Genomic DNA, 25,448 nt, shown 5'->3' on the forward strand with positions numbered 1-25,448 from the left:
CCAGGGAGTTGTATTGGAAGTAGAGCAGCTGGGACTTGAACTATTGCTCAAATGGGGTACCATTGTCACAGGTGGCAACTTAACCTGCTGTGCCACAAAATGATACCTCTAATTCTATTTTATATGAGTTTTTTTTTTAACTTTTATTTAGTAAATATAAGTTTCCAAAGTACAGTTTATGGATTACAATGGCTTCCCCCCCCATAACTTCCCTCCCACCCGCACCCCTCCCATCTCCCGCTCCCTCTCCCATTCCATTCACATCAAGATTCATTTTTAATTATCTTTATATATGGAAGATCAATTTAGTATATATTTAGTAAAGATTTCATCAGTTTGCACCCACACAGAACATAAAGTATAAAATACTGTTTCAGTACTAGTTATAGCATTAATTCACATTGAGCAACACATTAAGGACAGAGATCCTACATGAGGATTAAGGGCACAGTGACTCCTGTTGTTGACTTAACAATTTGACACTCTTGTTTATGGTGTCAGTAATCTCCCTAGGCTCTAGGCATGAGTTGCCAAGGCTATGGAAGCCTTTTGAGTTTGCCGACTTCGCTCTTATTTAGACAAGGTCATAGTCAAAGTGGAAGTTCTCTCCTCCCTTCAGAGAAAGGTACCTCCTTCTTTGATGGCCTGTTCTTTCCACTGGGATCTCACTCGCAGAGATCTTTCATTTAGATCTTTTTTTTTTGCCAGAGTGTCTTGGCTTTCCATGCCTAAAATACTCTCATGGGCTCTTCAGCCAGATCCAAATGCCTTAAGGGCTGATTCTGAGGCCAGAGTGCTGTTTAGGACATCTGCCCTTCTACAAGTCTGCTATGTATCCAGCTTCCCATGTTGGATCGTTCTCTCCATTTTTATTCTATCAGTTAGTATTAGCAGACACTAGTCTTGTTTATGTGATCCCTTCGACTCTTAGACCTATCAGTATGATCAACTGTGAACTGAAATTGATCACTTGGACTAGTGAGATGGCATTGGTGCATGCATGCAACCTTGATGGGATTGTATTGGAATCCCCTGGCACATTTCTAACTCCACCATTTGGGGCAAGTCTGATTGAGCATGTTCCAAATTGTACATTTCCTGCCTCTCTTGTTCCCACTCTTATATTTAACAGAGATCACTTTTCAGTTAAATTTAAACACCTAAGAATAATTGTGTGTTAATTACAGAGTTCAACCAATAGTATTAAGTAGAACACACACACAAAAAAATACTAAAAGGGATAAAGTATTAAATTGTGCATCAACAGTCAGGACAAGGGCTGATCAAGTCACTGTTTCTCATAGTGTCCATTTCACTCCAACAGGTTTCCTTTTAGGTGTTTGATTAGTTGTCACCGATCAGGGAGAACATATGATATTTGTCCCTTTGGGACTGGCTTAATTCACTCAGCATGATGTTTTCCAGATTCCACCATTTTGTTGCAAATGACCGGATTTCATTGTTTTTGACTGCTGTATAGTATTCTATAGAGTACATGTCCCATAATTTCTTTATCTAGTCTATTGTTGATGGGCATTTGGGTAGATTCCAGGTCTTAGCTATTGTGAATTGAGCTGCAATAAACATTAATGTGCAGACAGTTTTTTTGTTTGCCCATTTAATTTCCTTTGGGTAAATTCCAAGTAGTGGGATGACTGGGTTGTATGGTAGGGTTATATTCAGGTTTCTGAGGTTCTCCCATAATCCTGGTTTAGCAATTAACTCCCCCTCAGAATGGGAGTGTTCATTCAGATAGGATAAGGTTAAGTTAGGTGCAAAACTAGTGGGCTGCTTTTACCACCAGGCAATATAACTGTATATGCTGTTAACCAGTTTTGCCAAATGGGATGAAGGCGCAACCCACTCTCTTATGCCCTTAGGAATTCTGATACAAGTTTTAGAAACAGTTACAATTTCTTATTTAGGAAATATCCCTCCTTACAAAAGTTGTAGCTGCAGCCCTGATCCTCATAGGACCCTTGTATTAAGTAGGGGGAGGAAAAAAGTCGAGGTGATAGGGGAAAGGAAGGAAAAAAATTAAATGATCACTATTCCTCCCTTGGCAAGAGTTGCATAGTCATACAGCATACTTTCCAAGTCCCTCCTCCTGAGATCCACAAGGAAAACAGAGGACTATCTAGTGGGGACATTCCTTTAGGCCATTCACACTGCATGTGAGCGTGTACTTGTGAAGGCATGTAAGCCAGTCCTAGTCTTGTGTCTTCCCCCATTGTAGATACCAGTGTTTTAATTGCTCATTCCACTTCATCAGACTGTACTCTGAGGAGGGTATCTCTCTGCCCATAGTTTAACATTATGAGCTAGTTCTATAATGTTACTTGATCTGAAGAAATGACTGTTGGCCTTCTAAATCTGTGTAGTGTCTTCTGTTCTTTCATTGCACTTGAAACAGAAACACACCTTGCACTAGGTAATCAAAGCTCAGTCTAGAGTTCATGTCTATTCCTGTCATAACCCATGTGTAGCCACACCCCAAACCCCTCACAGGGCTACCAACATCAGTCTCACTTGTCAGTTGTTTAGGGTTTTCCTCCAGGGAATATAATCCATGGACACTGGCCGTCTGCTTCTTTTGCTGGCAGGCAGAATAGTTCTCATTAACATAGCATTTGTGCCTGAGAAAGGTAGAGGAATGTGTCTAGATATAGCACATCTCCATTTCTGCAGACCTTCTGTAGCCACTCATTTCTTTCTTTCTTTCTTTTTTTTTTTTTTTTTTTTTTTTTTTTTTTTGACAGGCAGAGTGGACAGTGAGAGAGAGAGAGACAGAGAGAAAGGTCTTCCTTTGCTGTTGGTTCACCCTCCAATGGCCACCACGGCCGGCGCACTGTGGCCGGTGCACCGCGCTGATCCGATGGCAGGAGCCAGGTGCTTCTCCTGGTCTCCCATGGGGTGCAGGGCCCAAGGACTTGGCCATCCTCCACTGCACTCCTGGGCCACAGCAGAGAGCTGGCCTGGAAGAGGGGCAACCAGGACAGAATCCGGCGTCTGGACCGGAACTAGAACCTGGTGTGCCGGCGCCGCAAGGCGGAGGATTACCCTAGTGAGCCACGGCGCCAGCCGGCCACTCATTTCATGGATCCGGGTGGCTGCCTCAAGGGAGTTACCTTAAAAGGTCCACATGGTGGTTTCATTCATCTTCTGAGTCAGGAAGGGAATTCTTTGGGTGGGCAAAGATATATCCTACTTTAATGCACTCCTCAAATTTTTGTAGGACTGTTTCTTAAGAATACATAGATTCTTAATTTAGTGGTGATTTTGAACATAATGTGATATTAACACATTTTTGTTTTAAGGTTCTCCTCTTGTAGTGTCTTTAATTGGTGCACTTTTACGTGATTTTCCCAACCGCTGGGAGTACTACCTCAGGCAGCTTCAGAATAAGCAATTTAAGAGAATAAGGAAATCTTCATCTTATGATTATGAAGCTCTGGATGAAGCCATGTCCATAAGTGTTGATGTACTCAGAGAAGACATCAAAGATTATTACACAGATCTTTCCATCTTTCAGAAAGATGTTAAGGTTCCTACAAAGGTAACAGATGGACCAGCAGTCCTCATCATGGGTATTTATAGCATGTAACCTTTTATATAGTGTTGATCACATTGCTGGGAGGATGTTGAAAGGATATAATCCATGGAACTGAGATGGTGGGTTAGAAGATGTAGCAGTCCCTCTGCTCTTTTTTTTTTTTTTTTTTTTTTTTGACAGGCAGAGTAAGAGAGAGAGAGAGAAAGAAAGAGAGAGACAGAGAGAAAGGTCTTCCTTCTGTTGGTTCACTCCCCAAATGGCTGCTATGGCCGGCGCGCTGCGCTGATCCCAAGCCAGGAGCCAGGTGCTTTCTCCTGGTCTCCCATGCAGGTGCAGGGCCCAAGGACCTGGGCCATCTTCCACTGCACTCCCAGGCCACAGCAGAGAACTGGACAGGAAGAGGAGCAACTGGGACAGAATCTGGCGCCCCAACCGGGATGAGAACCTGGGGTGCCAGCGCCGCAGGTGGAGGATTAGCCAATTGAGCTGCGGCACCAGCAGTCCCTCTGCTCTTACTTCCCTTCAAGGGCTCTCTGTTTAAGGTGTGAGTTGTCTATTTCTCAGCCATTTTTAAACTGGAAAAGCATCTGACTTCTTTCTTTCTTAAGGAATAGTTGAGTTTCTTAAGAAATGGAGGCATTCTTTTTCAAGGCTTTAAATTAGGGTTTTTAATGTTAATATCTTGGCTGCAGTCCTGGGCATTATACTTCTATGACATATTAAATGCTTAAAATGGTTTGCAGGTGTTATGTATTCTCTGGGACATGGAAACTGAAGAAGTTGAAGACATACTGCAGGAATTTGTTAATAAGTCTCTCTTATTTTGTGATCGGAATGGAAAATCATTTTCTTACTATTTACATGATCTCCAAGTAGATTTTCTTACAGAGAAGAATCGCAGCCAGCTTCAGGTACTTGTGTTACTGTACACTGAAAAAAATTTTTATATTTTGAAGTTATTTTAGACTTATAGAAAAGTTACAGAATAGTAGCAATTTCCATGTATCAACTCTTCACTTAGCTTCCTCTAATGCTAACATCTTATATAACCATAACACAGTGATCAACCAGAAAATTAACATTGATACAGTACTGTTAACTAACTTAGAGAGTGTGATTTTTTTTTAAAAGATTTATTTATTTATTTAAAAGAGCTACTTGGAGGGAGGGAGAGAGAGCAAGCAAACTTCCATTTGCTGGTTTACTCGTCAGATGGCTGCAATAGCCAGCGCTGGGCCAGGCCAGAGCTAGAAGCTTCATTTAGGTCTCCCACATGGGTGGCGGGGATCTAAACAGTTGGGACTTTTTTCACTGCTTTTCTCAGGCCATTAGCAGGGAGCTGGATTGGAAGTGGAGGAGCTATGACACCAACTGGTGCCCATATGGGATGCCAGCAGCTTTATTCCCTACCACTATGCCACGACAGCCGCCCCAGAATTAGGAATTTCAATTTTTCTAATGTCCTTTTTATGTTCCACATCCAATTTAGGATACCATGTTACAAATTACTGTCTTATTTTCTCATTTTCATTTTCCTTAGTCGCCTCAAATCTATGATACTCAGTGTTTGTCTTAATGGCCTTGTCACTTTTTTTTTTTTTTTTTTAAGACTTATTTACTTATTTGAAAGGCAGAGTTACAGAGAGAGAGGGAAAGCAGAGAAAGAGAGAGATGCTGATTCACTCCCCATATGGTCACAAACAGCTGGAGTGGGCTAGCCTGAAGCCTGGAGCCAGGAGCTTTTCCTGGGTTTCCCACATGGGTGCAGGTGCCCAAGGACTTTGGCCATCTTCTGCTGATTTCCTAGGCCATTTTTGGGGTGTTTGGATCAGAAGTGCAGTAGCTGGGAATAAAATAAGCGCCCAAATGGGATGCTGGCATTGGAAGCAGTGGCTTTACCCTCTATGCCATGATGCTGGCCCCCGGGTTTGTCACTTTTGTGTTGGCCAGATATTTTGTACAGTGTCCTTTAATTCATTTTTTTGTTTTGTTTTATTTTGTTTTTTAAAGATTTATTTTTTATTCAAAAAGCAAAGTTACAGAGAAGCAGAGGCAGAGAGAGAGAGAGAGAGAGGTCTTATATCTTCTGATTCACTGCCCAGATGGCCGCAACGGCCAGAACTGCACTGACCTGAAGCCAGGAGCCAAGAGCCAGGAGCCTCTCCCAAGTCTCTCATGTGGGTGCAGGGAACCAAGGACTTGGGCCATCTTCCAGTGCTTTCCCAGGCCATAGCAGAGAGCTGGATCAAAAGTAGAGCAGCTGGGACTTGAACCAGCGCCCATATGGGATGCCAGCCCCTCTAATTTGGTTTTATCATATGTTTTCTCTTGACTAGATAAATATTTTACATGTTTTGGCAAGAATGCCAGAGAAATGATGTTGTATACTTCTCAGTACATTGTATCAGGGAGTACTTGGTGTTGATGAGTCTTATTTTGTATAAGTTAATGTTGATAATTTGCTTGAAGTGGTATCCACCAGGTTTCTCTGCTATAAAGTTACTATTTATTCCTTTTTTAATTAATAGATATCTTGTGAGGAGATTCTTTGTATATTTAGAATGGCTTTGGAAGCTGGAGCTACAGTGATGCTTGGGTTATAAAATTGTTTCTGTCCTCTTAAATGTTTAATTTGGGTTTTAGGATCTACATAAAAAGGTGGTCACTCAGTTCCAGAGGTATCACCAGCTATACACTCTCTCCCCTGATCAGGAGGACTGCATGTATTGGTACAACTTTCTGGCCTACCACATGGCCAGTGCGAATATGCACAAAGTAAGATGACCTGTTTAAAAATTCTCAAGTTTTATCTCACCTTCCTCTTTCCGTGTATGTTGAAATATTTTTCTTCTTCTTTTTTTTTTTTTTTGGTCTTAATCTTTATTTATATTGCTTTCTGCTATACTGAAGATTAGACTTTTTAATTTATATTTTATTTATTTTTAAGATTTATTTTATTTATTTGAAATGTAGAATTACAGAGAGGCAGAGGCAGTGAGAGAGAAGTCTTCTGTCCACTTGTTCACTCCCCAAATGGCTGCAACGGCCGGAGCTGGGCCTATCTGAAGTCAGGAGTCATGATCTTCTGGGTCTCCCACGAGGGTGTGGGGGCCCAACGACTTGGGCCATCTTCTACTACTTTCTCATGCCATAGCAGAGAGCTGGATTGGAAGTGGAGCAGCCAGGACTCGAACTGACGCCCATGTGGGATGCTGGTGTGGCATGCTAGGGCTTTAACCTGCTGCGCCACAGTGCCAGTTGAGCCATTTTCTGCTGCTTCCCCAGGCCATAGCAGTGAGCTGGATCGAAGTGGAGCAGCTGGGACATCAACCAGTGCTCATGTGGGATGCTGGTACTGCAGGTGGCTGCTTTTCCTGCAATGCCACAACACCAGGCCCATTATCTTTTTATTTGAAAGGCAGAGTGATGGGGAAAGAGAGAGAGTGAGAGAGAGAGCGTGCATGAGATATCTCTCCCATTCTCTGGTTAATTCCTCAAATGGCTACAACAGCCAGGTCTGGGCCAGGCTGAAGCCAGGAGCCAGGAACTCCATCTGGGTCTTCCACATGGGTTGCATAGACTCAAGTATGTGGATCATCTTCTGTTGCTTTTCCAGGTGTATTAACAGGGGCTAGATTAGAAGTGGAGCAGCCAGGAATCAAACCTGGTGCTCAGAAGGTAGTGGCTTAACCTGCTGTACTATAATGCACACCCCTGAAGATTAGAATTTTTTTTAGAGATTTATTTATGTATTTGAAAGTCACAGTTATAGAGAAAGGGAGAGACAGAGAAAGATCTTCCATCCACTGATTAACTCCCCAAGTGGCCACAGTGGCCAGGGCTGAGCCAGGCCAAAGCCAGAGACTAGGAGCTTCATCCAGGTCTCCCATGTTGGGGGGCAGGGGCCTCATCACTTGGACCATCTTCTGTTTTTCCCAGGACATTAGCAGGGAGCTGTATCAGAAGTGGGGCTGCTGGGATTGCTGTACCCACTGTGCCATGACGCCAACTCCATTAGAATTTTTAGGTAGTTAAATATACAGCTTTTTTTTTTTTTTTTTTTTTTTTTTTTTTTGTATTCTGCTTCAGTGTTATGTTTACAGAGATGTCCTTCACCTCAGGGTTATAAAAATACTTAACTGTATCTTCTAGTTTTTCTTTGAGATTCTGCGTTTTATATTTAAATATTTAATGCAACTGAAATTGACTTTGTTAAAACGTGAGGCCCATTTTATATTTCATTGGAATTATTTATGGATTCTTTTTCTAGATATCAGCCAAGTTTATTTCAGTAGTGTTAGGGTAATAATGTTATGCTTAAAGCTCTTTGATTCTTTAACAGTAGTGTTGAACTTTTTTTTTTTTTTTAAAGGAACTTTGTGCTTTAATGTTTTCCCTGGATTGGATTAAAGCAAAAACAGAACTTGTTGGCCCTGCTCATCTGATTCATGAATTTGTGGAATATAGGCATATATTGGATGAAAAGGTATACAGTAATATGAAAAGTTAGTGCTTAATGGACATCTCATGTTGACATTTAATTCTAAGTTTTATGATGGGAATGAGCAGAATAGAAGGGATGAAGAGAGATAATTTCCCTACTTTGATCTTTGATTTTTCTAATTGATTTGCTGCCTAGTCTACCGAGAATATATGTAGGAATGAGACTGGAAAGTTGGGGAAGTAAGATTTTCAGTGATTTAAAAAATATATTAAGAAATATGTTCAGTAATGAGGTTTTTACCCCATGTTTCAAAGTCAGAAGAGGATGACTATATATTTGTTACCTGATGGTTGGCTATTAATTTTTAGTTCATATAGAGAATATTTTGTTTAAGCCTTTTAAGTGATAAGATCACAGAAACAGAAAGATGTCAGATCCTAGCTCTGGTCATATTTTCTAAGAACTTTTCATTTATTCACAGGATTGTACAGTTTGTGAAAATTTTCAGGAGTTTTTATCTTTAAATGGACACCTTCTTGGACGACAGCCATTTCCTAACATTATACAGCTGGGTCTCTGTGAATCAGAAACTTCAGAAGTTTATCAGCAAGCTAAGCTGCAGGCCAAGCAGGAGGTCGATAACGGAATGCTTTACCTGGAGTGGATGTACGTAGGTTGGGAGAGAATCAAAGGGAGTGGAGCACCAACTATGTCATTATTTTTCAAATAGTGAATAAATTCACTCCAGGAAGATTTAACTACTTTGGAAAGGACTGGAACTTTTAATAAGCATTTGTACTTATTGAAAAGTTCCAGGGAATTAAGGATAGGAGAAAATGATTGTATTTTCAGAGTCCTTATAGGCATTTTTGAGAAGTCATCCTAATTGTTAGTACCAGATGCTTGACTTCCTGTAATCTGGGCTGGTGGTGAAGAATATGGGCTTTGGAGACACGGACATGCATTTGAATCTCAGTTCTAAAATTTAATAGTTTTGGGGTGAGTGTTATGGTGTAGTAGGGTAAGCAGATCCTTGGGATGCCTGCAGTTCCTTGGAGTGTCTGCATCTCCTATTGGAGTGCCTGATTCAAGTCATGTCTGCTTTGCTTACAGTCCAGCTCTCTGCTATTAAGCACCCTGGGAGGAAGCAGGTGATGGTTCAAATAGTTGGGTTCCTGCCATCCGTGTGGGAAACTTGGTTTCAGTTCCAGGCTTCTGGCTTTGGCCTGGCCTATCCCTGGCTCTTGTGGCTGTTTGGAGAGTAAACTAGTGGATAGAAGATCTATCTTTCTCTACTCTTCTCTGTGTCATTCTGCCTTTCAAATAAAAATAAAAATTAAAAAACCTTTTAACACAATTATATGAAATTTTGTGATTTTAAACAGGGTTACTCTCTGATATGTAAAATGATGACATCAGTCTTATTTATCTATTTATTTATTTGGGAGTCAGAGTTACAGAGAGTGAGGGAGAGACAGAGAGAGGGAAAGACAGAGAGATCTTCCATCCGTTGATTCACTTGCCAGATGGCTGTAATAGCCAGCAATGGGCCAGGCCAATGCCAGGAGCCAGGAGCTTCATCTGGGTCTCCCACATGGGTAGCAAGGGCCTACCCAGACCATTAACAAGGAGTGAATTAAAAGTGGAGCATCCAGGACATGAATTGGCACCTGTGGGGATGCTGGCATCACAGGCAGTGGCTTCACCCACTGTTCCACAACACTGGCCCTGATAGCAATCCTTAAAGGTAGTCTTTTTGTGAAAATTTGTGTGAGATAATGGCTATAAGGTAATTTGTACTTTGCCATTATTAAATGTCCACAGAATCCTAATTCTCCTACTTCTTGAAGGAGGCTCTTTACTTTTGCTCTTCTTTTTAAATAAAGATTTATTTTATTTATTTGAAAGGCAGAGTTACAGGGAGGGAGACACACAGAGAGAGGGAGATCCTTCATCTGCTAGTTTATTCTCCAAATGGCCACAACCTGGGCCCCGCCAAAGCCAGGAGCCAGTAGCCTCTTTCAGGTCTTTCATCTGGGCACAGGGGCCCAAGTACCTGGTCCATTCTCTGCCTTCTCAGGTGAATTAGTAGGGAGCTGGACTGGAAGTGGAGCAGCCGGGACTCGAACTGGTACTCATATGGGATCTGGCATCACAGGTGGAGGCTTTACCCACTATACCACAGTGCCTGCCCCTTCACTTTTGCTCTTAGACTCATCAATTAGTAAAAAGGAAAGGATGAGCTGTCATCAGTGTATTTTATGTATTGTATAATCACATGTTATTCCATTTAATCTTCAAAACAACCTTTTAAGATAAGTATTAATTGCCTTGTTTTACAAACCAGAAAATTAAGGCACAAGGAAATTGTTACTTGACTGAACTCATGTGTTTGATTGAATGGGATTTAGTTTCTGGGTCTCTGTGACTTTTATTTTCATGCTTTTTTAAAAAATATTTATTTATATATTTGAGAGGCAGAGTTACACACAGAGAGAGGGAGAGACAGAGAGAGATCTTTTATCCACTAGTTCACTCCTCAAATGACCACAATGCCTGGAGCTGGGCCCATCTGAAGCCAGGAGCCAGGAGCCAGGAGCCAGGAGCTCTTCCAGGTCTCCCACTTGGGTGCAGGGGCCCAAGCATTTGGGCCATCTTCCACTGCTTTCCCAGGCCATTAGCAGAGAGCTGTTATCGGAAGTGGAGCAACCTAGACTCCAACCATATGGGATGCTGGCACCACAAGTGGAGGCTAACCCTGCTACGCCACAGTGCTCTTTCTATATGCTGTGCTTTCCTTACAGCTTGAGATAATGTGAGTGGTTGTCTTTTTATATGTATAATTTATTTATAAAAGATTGATGTATTTATTGGAAAGACAGAATTATAGAGAAACAGAAGCAGAGAGAGAGAGAGAGAGGTCTTCCATCTGCTGATTCATTCCCCAGATGGCTGCAACAACCGGGGCTGGGCCAGGCCAAACCCAGGAGCTAGGAGCTTCATCCAGGTCTCCCATGTGGGTGCAGGGTCCTAAGGACTGGACTTGGGCCATCCTCCGCTGCTTTCCCAGGTGCATTAGCAGGGAGCTGGGTTGAACCCGTGCCCGTATGGGATGCTGACAGTGTGGGCTGTGGCTTAACCCATTGCACCACAGTGCCAGCCCTGATATATGTAATTTTATGACCCCAAGTGTTGTTTCCAATAAGGTTGCTTAAACTGAATCAAGTGTTTCCCTTGATTCAGTTTAGTTCAACTAGCTTTTGAGTGTCTCTGATGTGCTAAGCATTGGTGCTAAAGTTTTCCCAAAGGAATTCACAATCTATATCTGTCGGTTCACTCCCCAAATGGCTATAAGAGCCGGGGCTGGGCCAGGCCAGAGCCAGGAGCTTGGAACTCCAACTGGGTCTTCCATGTGGGTGGCAGGAGCCCAAGTACTTCACTGCTATCCCAGCTGCATTGCCAAAGTACTGAATCAGAAGTGGAGCAGCTGGGACTCGAATCATTGCCATAGTGCCGACCCCTAATATACCCTTTATTGTGAAGATCATTTTCTGAGCCTTTGGCAATTGCATAGCTCAAGAAAGAATTTTTTCTTGATCTAATTAGAGTTTATTTTATTTTACTTTTAAAGATATATTTATTTATTTGAAAGTTACAGAGAGAGGAAGAGACAGAGATTTGAAAGTTACAGAGAGAGGGAGAGACAGGACTTTGTCCTAAGTACATATTATATTCCTTTATCCTTTAGCTCATGAGGAATAATATCTATATTAATATAAATAGTTGGTATTCATTAAGGATACAAAGAAAATAACATTGTTTTACCTTTTTTCTTATGTGTTTGAAAATTAGAGTGAGAGAGAAGAATTTTTAAAGTACATCATCATAATGGTGGGCATAGTGTCAGATTTTAGGTAGGAAACAAACTTCATTTTGCTATGGTTTCTTTCATTTTAAGAGATGGAGATTTTTTGGAAGGTACCCTTACATAATGTTTTGTCTTTACCTGTGACTATATTAAAGTATCAAAAGGAAATAGAAAGTGATATGTATTTGATTAACTAGATTTCTACTAACTCAGTGACATTTGTAACATAACAGGTTGCCTGGCATTTCTTGCAAAATGCCACTTTTGTTAGATTTTGTTTTCTGTTTAGCAGAGGTATATTGTTATTTGCATGTTATTACTTTTAGAATTTTGTAGTTTTGGGGAATATATGCATGTTAAAGGATATGCTTTACTTTGTTACTGAGAGAAAATAGTTACTTTTACTCTAATTTATTGGATTTCTGTGAATTTTTTTCCTTGTATTCAGAAACAAAGAAAACATCAAGAATCTCTCCCGCTTAGTTGTCCGCCCCCATACAGATGCTGTTTACCACGCCTGCTTTTCGATGGATGGTCAGAGAATAGCCTCTTGCGGAGCTGACAAAACCTTGCAGGTAAACATCTCATGAGATAAATGTACCCAATCCCGTGTAGATTAGAATTTGTATAGGGTAGGCATTTGGTTCATTGGTTAAGATACCACATTCAGGGACACCTGGATAAGGCTCCTGGCTCCTGGGTCCTGGCTTCGGATCAGCGCAGCTCCGGCAGTTGTGGTCATCTGCGGAGTAAAACGGTGGATGGAAGACCTGTCTCTCTCTCTCTCTGCTTCTGCCTCTCTGTAATTCTGCCTTTCAAATAAATAAATAAATCTTTAAGAAAAAGATACCCACATTTGAGGGTCAATATTGTGGCATAGCAGGTTAAGCCTTCGCCTGTGATGCTGGTATCTCATATGGGCACTGGTTTGAGACCCAGATGCTCCACTTCTGGTCCAGTTCTCTGCTAGTGTGCCTAGGAATGCAGCAGAGGATGGTCTAAGTTCTTGGGCCCCCAAACGCACATGGGAAATCTGGAGGAAGCTCTGGGCGCCTGTCTTTTACCTGGCCCATCTGAGGAGTAAACCAGCAGATGGAAGATCTTTATCTCTCTGTCTCTCCCCCTCTCTCTCTGTAAACTCTGCCTTTCAAATAAACAAATAAATATTTAAGAAAAAAGAATTTGCCAAAATAGTTTCAGAAACTACAACTGTATTCTGTTTATTTTTATTGATACTTTTCAACATTCAACAATAGATAGTTCTCTATGAAGGTGCCTTAAAAAGTTCATGGTGAGTGAGTGGTGTACCAGTTAAGATGCTGCTAAGGATGCATGTATCCCATATCAAAGTGTTGGGCCTGAGTTCTGGCTTTACTCCTGATTCTAGCTTCCTGCCAGTACACACCCTTGGAAGCAGCAAGTGTTGACTCAAATAGTTGGGTCCTTAATACCCATATGGGAGACCTGACTAGAGTCCCTGGCTCCTGGCTTTCTCCTGTTGTGGACATTGGGGAGTGAACTAGCATTCTTTTCCCTCTTTCTCTCTGACAAATAAATTAAATAAATAAAATTTTTAAAAGCTCATGGAAAGGTGGAATTAGGCCGGCACCCAGCTCACTAGGCTAATCCTCTGCCTGCGGCGCCGGCACCCCGGGTTCTAGTCCCGGTTGGGGCGACGGATTCTGTCCCGGTTGCTCCTCTTCCAGTCTAGCTCTCTGCTATGGCCTGGGAGTGCAGTTGAGGATGGGTCAAGTCCTTGGGCCCTGCACCTGCATGGGAGACCAGGAGAAGCACCTGGCTCCTGGCTTCGGATCAGTGCAATGTGCTGGCCTCAGCGGCCATTGTGGGGGTGAACCAGTGAAAAAGGAAGACCTTTCTCTCTCTGTCTCTATCTCTGACTGTCCATTCAGCCTGTAAAAAAAAAAAAAAAAAAAAAAAGAAAGGTGGAATTAACAGAAAATGCACATTTTCCATGAACTTTTTGAAGATCTCCCAGTTTATGTTAAGTTTTACAAATTCTGACAGACATTTCGATTTTGGAGTGATTTTGCCTAGTTCATTTCTGTTTTGTAAATAATAAAGATTCCGAACTTGTAAAGAAATATTTGTATTGAGTAATGGCCCATGGCTAGGTGGCTTATTTTAAAAAGATACTACTGTTTGTGTAGGTGTTCAAAGCTGAAACAGGAGAGAAACTTCTAGAAATCAAGGCTCATGAAGATGAAGTACTTTGTTGTACATTCTCTACAGATGAAAATTTTATAGCAACCTGCTCAGTGGATAGGAAAGTGAAGGTAGGAAAATATTTTTCCTCTTAAGTTGTAATTACCACAGAATTCATTTTCATTTCCTGTAATGGGGACTAGGGTAAGTAGGAATAACAGTACTCTTGCTTGTTGATCCTCTAACTTGATCCATTATAAAGTAACACTGTTTGAAAGTTTTTTTATTTTTAAGCATCAGCAAAAATGCCTACATTGATCAGCCTGAGAAATTTACCAGGCAGAAAAAAAATTACAAGTTAATGAATTTGCCATAAATAGGTCTGTGGGTTAAACATCATTTGAAAAATTTGAGTGCATTGTGATCAGAAGTGTCGCACAAAATTATTGTCTAAGATTAGATTCCTGATGTAAAATATATAATTTGTGAAATGCAGACTAGATTTTTAAAACATTTTTACAAACTGACATATATTTAGTGCAAAGCCAGATGGGTGAGCAACAGCTGGGTTACTGATCTGAGAAGTAAATAAAGGGTAATTTGTATCTACTAATTATTCTTTCTTGTCTCTTGTCCATACATTTAACTTTTTTTTAAAAGTTTTTATTTAATGAATGCATTTTTCATAGGTAGATCTTTAAGAATATGGTGGTTCTTTCCCCCACACCCACCTTCCCACTGACTCCCATCCCACCTCCCTCTCCCTATCCCATCTCCTTCTTTATTATGGTTCATTTTTAGTTTAATTTTATATACAGAGGACCAACTCCATGTTAAGAACATGTTTCAACAGCTTGCACCCACACACACACACACACAACATATAGAGTACTGTTTGAGAACATGATTTGAAATCAGTTCTCATAGTACAACTCATTAAGAACAGAGGTCCTACATGGGGACTAAGTGCACAGTGACTTCTGTTGTTCCTTTCACAATTAACACTATTATTTATGATGTCAGTGATCACCTGAGGCTCTTGCCATAGGCTGCCAAGGCTATGGAAGCCTTTTGTGACCATAGAATCCATCAGTATTTGGACACAACCATAAGAAAAATGGATGTTCTCTCCTCCCTTCTTTGATGGCCCTTTCTTTCCACTGAGGTCTACACAGAGATCCTCCGTGTATGATATTTTTTGCCATAGAGTCTTGGCTTTCCTTGCCTGAAATGCTCTCACAGGCCTTTCAGCCAGACCAGGAAGCCTTAAGGGTTGATTCTGAGGTCACAGTGTTACTTACAGGGAATGTCTTTCTAGGAGTCTGTTGTGTGGACTGCTTCCCATATTGGACATTCATTCCTTTTTAATTCTATCTATTATTAATAGACACTTGATGTTATTTATATGATCACTTCTACACTTAAACCTATCTATATGTTGACTTTATTATTTAATATGATCATTTTAACAGTTAAGATGGCCTTTACACCATTGATTTTAATGTGTTTGGAGTCCCATGACAAGTTTTGAGGCTGTACCCTTAGAAGTAGGTCTGTAGGACTGTATGCAGAACTATACTGATTTATAGTTATATAGACTACCTCCCACCTTTCTTATTCCCTCTCTTATTTTTTACTGGGATCTTTTTCCAATTGACTTAATATACATATGATTGCCTCTATGTTACATAGAGTTCAACATACAACATGAAGAAGAGAAAAGAAAAAGAAAGGAAACAAAGAAACAGAGGAAATACAAAATAAAAAGTAACAATAGTAAATTGTCCCTCTACAGTCAGGACAAGAGCTATTCAAGTCATTGATTCTAAAAGTGTCAATTTCACTTCTTTATCTTTCATTTTAGGAACGCTATTAATTCTCCCAAATCAGGGAGAACATATAGTATTTGTCTCTTTGGGACTGGGTTATTTCACTAAGTATGAGGTTTTCCAGATTGCTCCATTTTGTTACAAATGACCGGATTTCATCTTTTTTTTTTTTTTTTTTAACTGCTGTGTAGTTCCATAGTGTACATATCCCACAATTGCTTTATGCAGTGAACTTTTTGTGATTCTGCCACCTGCTTGTATCACCTCTACTCATTGATTATTGATTATCCATTTTTCCCTGCGTGACTTGGAACATCCTGCTGCTATACCACCATCTTGCCCCACCCCCGTCAAGTCATACATTTGACTTTTTACTGGAGCATTTATAATAATATGGAATTTAAAAGGAACTGAAGACTTGGGGATGTTTTATCACTGATACATGGAGGCGAGACCTCACTTTAGGCTTTCTTCAAGGAAGTTGTGAGGTACTGAATCTGGCTACGTGCGGCAGGTAAGAAGGTTGTATAGGGAGTATTCACTCAGTTGAAGGAATGGAGGCTGTGGAACAGTTCAAACCTTGGTAAAATCTAATTCTTGATAGCCGTCCTAACATTCATTTACTTTGAAGTGATACTTGGAGTTGCTCACTCTGGGTAGTTCCAAAGTCAGAACTGCACAGATTTCCTAAGAACTCAAAATATAAATGGTGATGCAGAAATACTTGTTGAATAATTCCAAAATAAGATAAATTCGTGGGGTTGGTGTTGTGACACTGTGGGTTAAGCTGCTGCTTGTGATGCTGACATCTCATATTGGAGTCCCGCTTTGAGTCCTGGCTATTCGGCTTCTAACCCAGCTTCCTGATGTTGTTCCTGGGAAGGTAGTAGAAGATGGGCCAAGGACTTGGACCCTCACCACTCTTGTAGGAGACCAAGATGGAGTTCCTGGCTCCTGACTTTGTTGTGGCCCAGACCAGGCTGTTGTGACCATTTGTGGAGTGAACCAGATGGAGGATTCTCTCTGTCTCTTTCTGTAGCTGTGCCTTTCAAAGAAATATCTTTTTTTTTTAAAGATAAACTTTTTAAAAAAAGATTTATTTTATTTTACTTGAAAGAGTTACACACAGAGAGAAAGAGAAGCAGAGAGAAAGAGATCTTCCGTCAGCTGGTTCACTCTTCAGTTGACCGCAACAGCTGGAGCTGTGCTGATCTGCAGCCAGGAGCCAGGAGCTTCCTCTGGGTCTCCCACTTGGGTGCAGGGGCCCAAGGACTTGGGCCATCTTCTACTGCTTTCCCAGGCCATAGCAGAGAGCTGGATTGGAAGTGGAACAGCTGGGACTTGAACTGGCGCCCATATGGGATGCCGGCACTGCAGGCGGTATGATTACCTGCTAGGTCATGGCACTGACCCCAGGATAAACTCGTTGGAATTCTGGATCTTCTAATAAATGCTTTGATAAGATCAAAAGTGAATACTATGAGAGGGGACATCAGTACCTCTAAAAAGTAAAAATCCCAGTGAAGATTAATTAATTTATTTCTTTGTTCATTATGATATGGAACAGAGTGCTTGTTTGTCCTACATAGTAACTTGAATGATGATTACTGAAAACTTAGCCTTGTGAGAGGCTTCATGTACACACTTCTTTATGTTACATTATGAGTTTCTTACTACAATTGACAAGGTAAATATTGACTCCATTTTACAGAAGATAACATATTTGGAGATACAGTCATTTGCCTAGCTTCACATTAATAATAACAGGGTTGGGGCTGGTTATGTGGCACAGCAGATTAAGCCACCTCTGTCACACTGATTTCTAGTATAGTGCTTTTCTGAGTGCTGGCTGTCCCACTTCCGATCCAGCTCCCTGCTAATGCACCTGGTAAAACCGCAGAGGGTGGCCTAAGTATTTGGACCCCTTTCACCCATGTGGGAGACCTGGATTGAGTTCTAGCAGATGGAAGATTCTCTGTCTCCCTCTGTCTCTCTGTAATTCTGCCATCCAAATAAATAAATCAACTTTTTTTTTTTGAAAATATTGTGTTGATAAGCATGCGGAGTCTTTTTTTTTTTCTTTTTCTTTTTTTTAACTTTTATTTAATGAATATAAATTTCCAAAGTACAGAATATGGATTACAATGGCTTCCCCCCATAATGTCCCTCCCACCCGCAACCCTCTTCTTTCCCACTCCCTCTCCCCTTCCATTCACATCAAGATTCATTTTCGTTTCTCTTTATATACAGAAGATCAGTTTAGCATACATTAAGTAAAGATTTCAACAGTTTGCTCCCACACAGAAACATAAAGTATAAAATACTGTTTGAGTACTAGTTATAGCATTAAATCTCAATGTACAGCACACTAAGGACAGAGATCCTACATGAGGAGTAAGTGCACAGTGACTCCTGTTGTTGACTTAACAAATTGACACTCTTGTTTATGGTATCAGTAATCACCCTAGGCTCTTGTCATGAGCTGCCAAGGCTATGGAAACCCCCTGAGTTCACTGACTCTGATCATATTTAGACAAGGCCATGGTCAAAGTGGAAGTTCTTTCCTCCCTTCAGAGAAAGGTACCTCCTTCTTTGATGACCCATTCTTTCCACTGGGATCTCACTCGTGGAGATCTTTCATTTAGGTTGTTTTTTTTTTCAGAGTGTCTTGGCTTTCCATGCCTGAAATACTCTCATGGGCATTTCAGCCAGATCCGCATGCCTAAAGGGCTGATTCTGAGGCCAGAGTGCTGTTTAGGACATCTGCCATTCTATGGGTCTGCTATGTATCTCGCTTCCCATGTTGGATCATTCTCTCCCTTTTTTATTCTATCAGCTAGTATTTGCAGACACTATTCTTGTTTATGTGATCCCTTTGGTTCTTAGTCCTATCATTATGATCAATTGTGAACAGAAATTGATCACTGGGACTAGTGAGATGGCATTGGTACATGCCACCTTGATGGGATTGAATTGGAATCCCCTGGTATGTTTCTAACTCTACCGTTTGAGGTGAGTCAGCTTGAGCATGTCCCGAATTGCACATCTCTTCCCTCTCTTATTCCCACTCTTATATTTAACAGCGATCACTTTTCAGTTAAGTTTCAGCACTTAAGAAGAATTGTGTATTGATTACAGTATTCAACCAAAAGTATTAAGTAGAACAAACAAAAAAAATACTAAGAGGGAAAACATATCAAGTTGCTCATCAACAGTCAGGGTGAGGGCTGATCAAGTCACCGTTTCTCATAGTGTTCATTTCACTTTAACAGGTTTCCTTTTTGGTGCTCAGTTAGTTGTCACCTATCAAGCAGAACAAGTGGTATTTGTCCCTTTGGGATTGGCTTATTTCACTCAGCATAATGTTTTCCAAATTCCTAACAGGGATCACTTTTCAGTTAAAATTTAAACACCTAAGAATAATTGTGTGTTAATTACAGAGTTTAACCAATGGTACTAGAACAAAAAAAATACTAAAATGGATAAAGTATTACATTGTACATCAACCGTCAGGACAAGAGCTGATCAAGTCACTGTTTCTCATAGTGTCCATTTCATTTCAACAAGTTCTTTTTCTTTTTTTTTTTAAGATTTATCTGTTCATTTGAATGTCAGAGTTAGTGGGAGAGGCAGAGGTAGGGAGAGAGAGAGGTCTTCCATTCGCTAGTTCACTCCTCAAGTGATCGCAACAGCTGAAGCTGAGCCGATCCAAAGCCATGAACCAGGAGCTTCTTCCAGGTCTTCCATGTGAGTGGAGGGGCCCAAGGACCTGGGCCATCTTGCACTGCCTTCCCAGGCCATAGCAGAGAGCTGGATCAGAAGTGTTGCAGTGGGACTCAAACCAGCACCCGTATGGGATGCTGGCATTGCAGGCAAAGACTTTACTTGCTACACCACAGTGCTGGCCCCATAAATCAATCTTTAAAAAATAGTATCAGGAGCCAGCACTGTGGCATAGTGGGTAAAGCTGCCACCTGCAGTGCTAGCATCCCATATGGATGCCGGTTTGAGTCCCGGCTGCTCCACTTCCGATCCAGCTCTCTGTTATGGCCTGAGAAAACAGTGGAAAATAGTCTGAGTCCTTGGATCTCTGCACCCGTGTGGGAGATCCAGAAGAATCCTGGCTCCTGGATTCAGATTGGCGCAGCTCTGGCCATTGCGGCAATTGGAGAATAAACTAGTGGATAGAAGACTTTCTCTCTCTCTCTCTCTCTCTCTCTCTCTCTCTCTCTCTATCCATCTCTCTCTGTTTAACTCTGACTCTCAAATAAATAAATTTTTAAAAAAATTATATCAGGGTTGAAAGCTAGGTTTCTCTCAAACTCACAAGCCTCTCCCCCACTTTTTTTTTTTTTTAACTGAGCAATCTGCCTTTACTTATTTATATGGAACCTTGAAGTCTACAATATACTTAGGTTTATTATCTCATTTGATACCTGGAATTGTGTAGGAGAGTTAAAAATATCCCCATTTCACAGAGAGAGCTGAGGTGCAGGTAAGTTAAGAACACACAAATCATTAAGTGATAGAGTCACGTCTTGGGCTTAATCTTTTGATCTGCAGTCCTGTATGCCACCTTCTTTACAGCACTTCTCTGCTGCCGTCATTCATAGGAATATATGAAATCTTGCCTTTGAATAATGTTTTGCTTTCATGAGATTCCAGTTATGCTACTGAAAAACATGTGTAAACTTGCAGGTAATTTTTGATTTTTTTTTTTAAAAAACATTGAGGCAAAATACAGCCATGTTTTAGAGAAGGAGAAGTGCTCATCATGTATGCCTGGGAAAATCTGCCCTGGCAGGATAGATGGAAACTGCAAAGTGACTCAAGCTTGCCTTGTCCTTTGGTTCTGCCTTTGAAAATAGTGGATATTTGTAAACTGATTTTCTCTGTTCTCTTTAGATTTGGAATTCTGTGACTGGGGAACTAGTACGTACTTATGATGAGCACTCAGAGCAAGTCAACTGCTGCTGTTTCACCAACCAAAGTCAGTACCTTCTCTTGGCCACTGGGTCAAGTGACTTCTTCCTCAAAGTAGGTGTGGCTATTGAGAAATATATTGATAAATTTAATTGATGTATCAGAACATCTCCTTTGATTTCTTATAGATTGTATTACCCTAACTTTTTTTGGTTAGGAATAGAAGCTTTCATATTAGCTTAAGTAAAAAAAAAAATTTATATTGGCTGATGTAACTGAAAAGTCTGTAGGGAATATGGCCTTCAGCATAGCATAGTGCTTGAACTGTGACCTGCGCTTCAGGCCAGGGCTTTAACCCACTGTGCCACAGTGCCAGCCCCAATAAATAAATCTTAAAAAAAAAAAAAAAAGAACTGTTGTACTATGAGAGTACTTAAAAAAGTTCATGGAAAATGGAATTAAAAGATAAGTTTAGGAGTTAACGCTGTGGGGGTAAGTTGCTGCCTGCAATTCTAGTGTCCCCTATAAGAGTGCTGGTTTGAATCTTGGCTGCTGTGCTTCCCATTCAATTTCCTGCTACTATGCCTGGGAAAACAGCCAAAGATGGCCCAAATATTTCGGCCCCTGCCACCCATGTGGGAGACCTGGGTGGAGTTCCAGGTTCCTGGCTTTGTTCTGACACTGTTGCAGCTATCTGGGGAGTGAATCAGCAGATGGAAGATCTCTCTCTTTGGGTCTCTTCCGTTGTCTGTCACTCTAAATTTTTTTTTCCCTTTAAAAAAGATGTTTATTTTGGTGTAAACTTTTTGAAATCTTTGTATGGTTTTTTTCATAATACAGATTTTTGATGAACTTTTTTTAAAAGATTTATTTATTTGAATGGCAGAGTTACAGAGACAGACAGAGGGAGGGAGACATATCTTCCATCCATTGCTTCACTCCCCAAATGGCTGCAATGGTCAGAGCTGGGCCAATCCGAAGCCAGGAGCCAGGAGCTTCTTGTGGGTCTCCCACGTGGGTGCAGGGGCCCAAGAACACAGGCTATCCTCTGCTGCTTTCCCAGGTACATTAGCAGGGAGCTGGATCAGAAGTGAAGCAGCTGGGACTCAAACTGGCATCCATATGTGATGCTGGTGCCACAGGTGGCGGCTTTACCCGCTACACCACAGCGCCTGCCCTGATTAACTTTTTGAAGATCCTCATATGTATGAACAACTTTGGATGCTGTTTTTAAGCATTCTGTAGATTGAGAAAATTTATATTTCTTCCTCTTAAATACGGTCAAAAACTTTTACCATGTAGGAGGAGCTCATCAATTAGTAAACAATTTTAATAGAGGACAAATTTTGCTTTAAGATCTACTATACTCAAACCATACCTTCATTACCATAAAGACTATTGGAACTTATTGGTACTTTGTTGGGTTTTGAGCTGAGAGAAGTCAGTGAAAATATGTACATCTGAAGCTGCCTCTATGTAACTTGCCTTATCAGTTCTGAATATAGTTTTGGCATAAAGAAGCCAAGGATGGAAATAGGCACAGAGAACAGGACTTGGCTCACTTACTGATTATAAGATTGGGGATTTATGATTTCTTCTTCTGGGCTTAATGTAGTTTTTTCAAATATACCCGGAGAGTGAAAATACAATAATGAACCAACGTGGTATCTATCATTTAGCTCCAACAATTATTAATATTTCGTCAATCTTACTTTCCACCACCCTCCCCCCTTTTGGTTAGAGCATTTTATGGCAAATCTCGGATATTGTGTCATCTCATCCAGTATACCTCAGCATGCATCTTGGATGTCTTAAACATAAGTACTATGCCATTTTCATACCAAATGTAATCAAATATAGCTTTGTAATTATGTGGTCCATGTTCCCTTCCCCCATAGTGTTAAAAACATGTTTTTTGGTCATAGGTTTATTGGAATCAAAATCCAATCATATCATATGACATTTGGTTGTTATGTCTCTAAACTCTTATTCTGTAAAAGTTCCCTTTCCCTTTACACCCTTTCTTGTGCCGTTTGTTAGAAAAATTGAGTCATTTGTCCCACAGAATGTGCCACATTGTGGAGTTGGGTAATTACTTTCTGGAGATTTTGTTTGACATACCCTTCTAACCCCTTATATTTCCTGTCCAATGTATTTATACCTAATGCCTATCTTTGGATTTTTTGAATAATTTTTTTAGAATAGTAATAGCTTTGAGATTGGTTAGATGATTCAAGGTTTGCATTAAGGAATTTTATAAGTGACCATTTTTAGAGTTGTATAACCTAGCAACTTACATATTACCTACTGTAATTCATTATAACTGAGTAAAATAACAGTGCTTCTAAACCACTTAGTTAAAATCATCAGTCACTGGGGTGGACTTCTGTTGCAGCAGTTGACACTGCTTGGGATGCCTGTATCCCATGTTGATGTGCTTGGGTTTGAGTCCCAGATCTGCACTCAACTCCAGCTTCCTGCTAATGCACATCCTGGGAGGTGCAGGTAATGGCTCAAGTACTCGAGTCTCTGTCACCCACATGGAGGCATGCTCCTAGCTTTGGCCTACCCTGCTTCACTGTTGTGGGCACTTAGGAATTGAAGCCCCCTCTTTTTCTCTTTGCCTTTCAAATAAGTGAAAAAAATGAACATTTTTTAAAAACAGTAATTGTTTTGTTAGTTACTTAGAGCACTGTCCAAAGTCTAGGTGAACCTTTGAGTTCCATAGTAGATTTAGATGCTGATCTAAAGGCTGCCCAGTTTACTTGTTAGTCACAAATTTATCTTTGTGTTTGACACCTTTGTGTTACTGTGAATTGAGCCATGTCTTACAACCAAAATTTCAATGGGAGGGAAAGAAGAACTGTATATGATTTGTAACTTTTTCCTGCTCAGTACTAATTATTTTTTTATCTTTTTATCTTTCTCAAGTAGCTCTGGGATTTGAATCAAAACGTATGCCGAAATACGATGTTTGGTCATACAAATTCAGTCAATCATTGCAGATTTTCACCAGATGATAAACTTTTGTCTAGTTGTTCAGCTGATGGAACACTAAAGGTATGCATTTTGTACATTATTAAAATGGATTGTAATTTCACAGAAAGTCTTATGATTTGGATTTGGAAATAGGTTTCTATTTTTCACATTTCTAAAGAAAGCTCATCACTTCAACTTCCAGGCTCAGCTTTGATGTAACTGTAAATGTTTAATCTTAATGATTGCTTATAAATGAAAATAATTTAATGTTTAAATTTCATATAATTTAAGAATTTTGTTGTATATGTAGGCAGTGAAACAGAAGGGAAAAGGGACAGGCAGAGGGGATCTTCCATCTGTTGGTTCACTTTCCAAATGCCTGCAATAGCTGGAGTTGGGCCAGGCCAGAACGAAAAGCCCAGAACTTGATCTGCTTCCCCAACACTGGGACTCATGTACTTGGGCCATCATGTGCTGTCTCCCAAGGTGCATGTTAGTAGGAATCTCTTTTAGAAGTAGAATTACTGGGATACAAACTAGGCACTCTGATACGGAATGTTGGTGTCACAAGTTTTGATTTAAGCTTCTGTACCAAATGCCTTCTCCAAGTCCATATAATTTGAATTCTTAAATTTTAATAACTGAATTCTACATTGGACATGTATTCACAAAATATTTTGAGATTTGCAGGGTTTGGTAATTTTTTTAAAAATTTATTTATTTATTTAGAAGGAGTTGGAGGAAGAAACAGAGACAGGGAGAGAGTTAGAGAGAAAGAGAGAGATCTTCCATTCCTTGGTCTACTCCCCAGATGGCTGCAATGGCCAGGGTGGGACAGCAGGCTGAAGCCAGGAGCCAGGAGCTTCATCTGGGCTCCCACTTGGGTGGCAGGGGTCCAAACACTTGGACCATTTCTGCTGCTTTTCCCAGGCCATTAGGAGGGGAACTGGATTGGAAGTGGAGCAGTCAGGACATGAACTGACACCCATGTGGTATCCCAGTGTTGCAAAAGTGGTTTTACCCACTGTGCTACAGTGCCAGCTCCCATAGGGTCAGATTTGTAAAGGACCTGTTTTTATTTATCATTTGTTCATTTTTCCACTTACATTACGGGTTGTCTATGGCAGGCAGAAGTTCAGAAAAATGCTTATTCAGACCTCCTGAAATTTATATTCATAAAAATGTAAATTTTTTAAAGAAGATTTATTTGAGAAGCAGATCTACAGAGAGAGGGAGACAGAGAGAGAGGTCTTCCATCAACTGGTTCACTCTCCAAATGACTGAAATGCTTGAGCTGGGCGAATCTGAAGCCAGGATCCAGGAGCTAGGAGCCAGGAGCTTCTTCCAGGTCTCCTACATGGACGCAGGGCCCCAAGCATGTGGGTCATCTTTCACTGCTTTCCTAGGCCATAAGCAGAAAGCTGGATTGGAAGAGAAGCAGCTGGGGACATGAACCGGCGCCCACATGGAATTTTAGTGCTGTAGGTGAAGGTTTAACTTACCATGCCTTAGTGCCAGCCTTGTAAATATTTTTTTAAAAATGGAGTTTATTGCTTGAAAGGCAGAGTGATAGGAAGAGAGAGAAGAGAGGGTGAAGAAAGAGATGTAAGTCAAACAAATTTGCTTGTTCACGTTCATAAATAGCCACAATGGCTAGGGCTGGTCCACATCAAAGCCAGGAGCACAGAG

General features: G+C 40.7%; 1 protein-coding gene across 4 annotated transcripts in view; it reads left to right on the forward strand.

Annotated features, from left to right (window-relative positions):
* APAF1 (apoptotic peptidase activating factor 1) overlaps positions 1–25,448 on the forward strand; it is a 123,168-nt gene that overhangs the window by 30,498 nt on the left and 67,222 nt on the right. For all 4 annotated transcript variants that reach the window (XM_070052732.1, XM_070052733.1, XM_070052734.1 and 1 more), the window contains exons 8-16: positions 3,318–3,556; positions 4,297–4,464; positions 6,197–6,328; positions 7,926–8,039; positions 8,479–8,663; positions 12,314–12,440; positions 14,034–14,159; positions 20,763–20,894; positions 23,715–23,840. In XM_070052732.1, coding sequence (XP_069908833.1) covers positions 3,318–3,556; positions 4,297–4,464; positions 6,197–6,328; positions 7,926–8,039; positions 8,479–8,663; positions 12,314–12,440; positions 14,034–14,159; positions 20,763–20,894; positions 23,715–23,840 — 1,349 coding nt within the window. The remainder of the gene's footprint in view (positions 1–3,317; positions 3,557–4,296; positions 4,465–6,196; positions 6,329–7,925; positions 8,040–8,478; positions 8,664–12,313; positions 12,441–14,033; positions 14,160–20,762; positions 20,895–23,714; positions 23,841–25,448) is intronic.

Source organism: Oryctolagus cuniculus, chromosome 11 (assembly GCF_964237555.1).
Source record: "Oryctolagus cuniculus chromosome 11, mOryCun1.1, whole genome shotgun sequence".
Lineage (NCBI taxonomy): Eukaryota > Metazoa > Chordata > Mammalia > Lagomorpha > Leporidae > Oryctolagus > Oryctolagus cuniculus.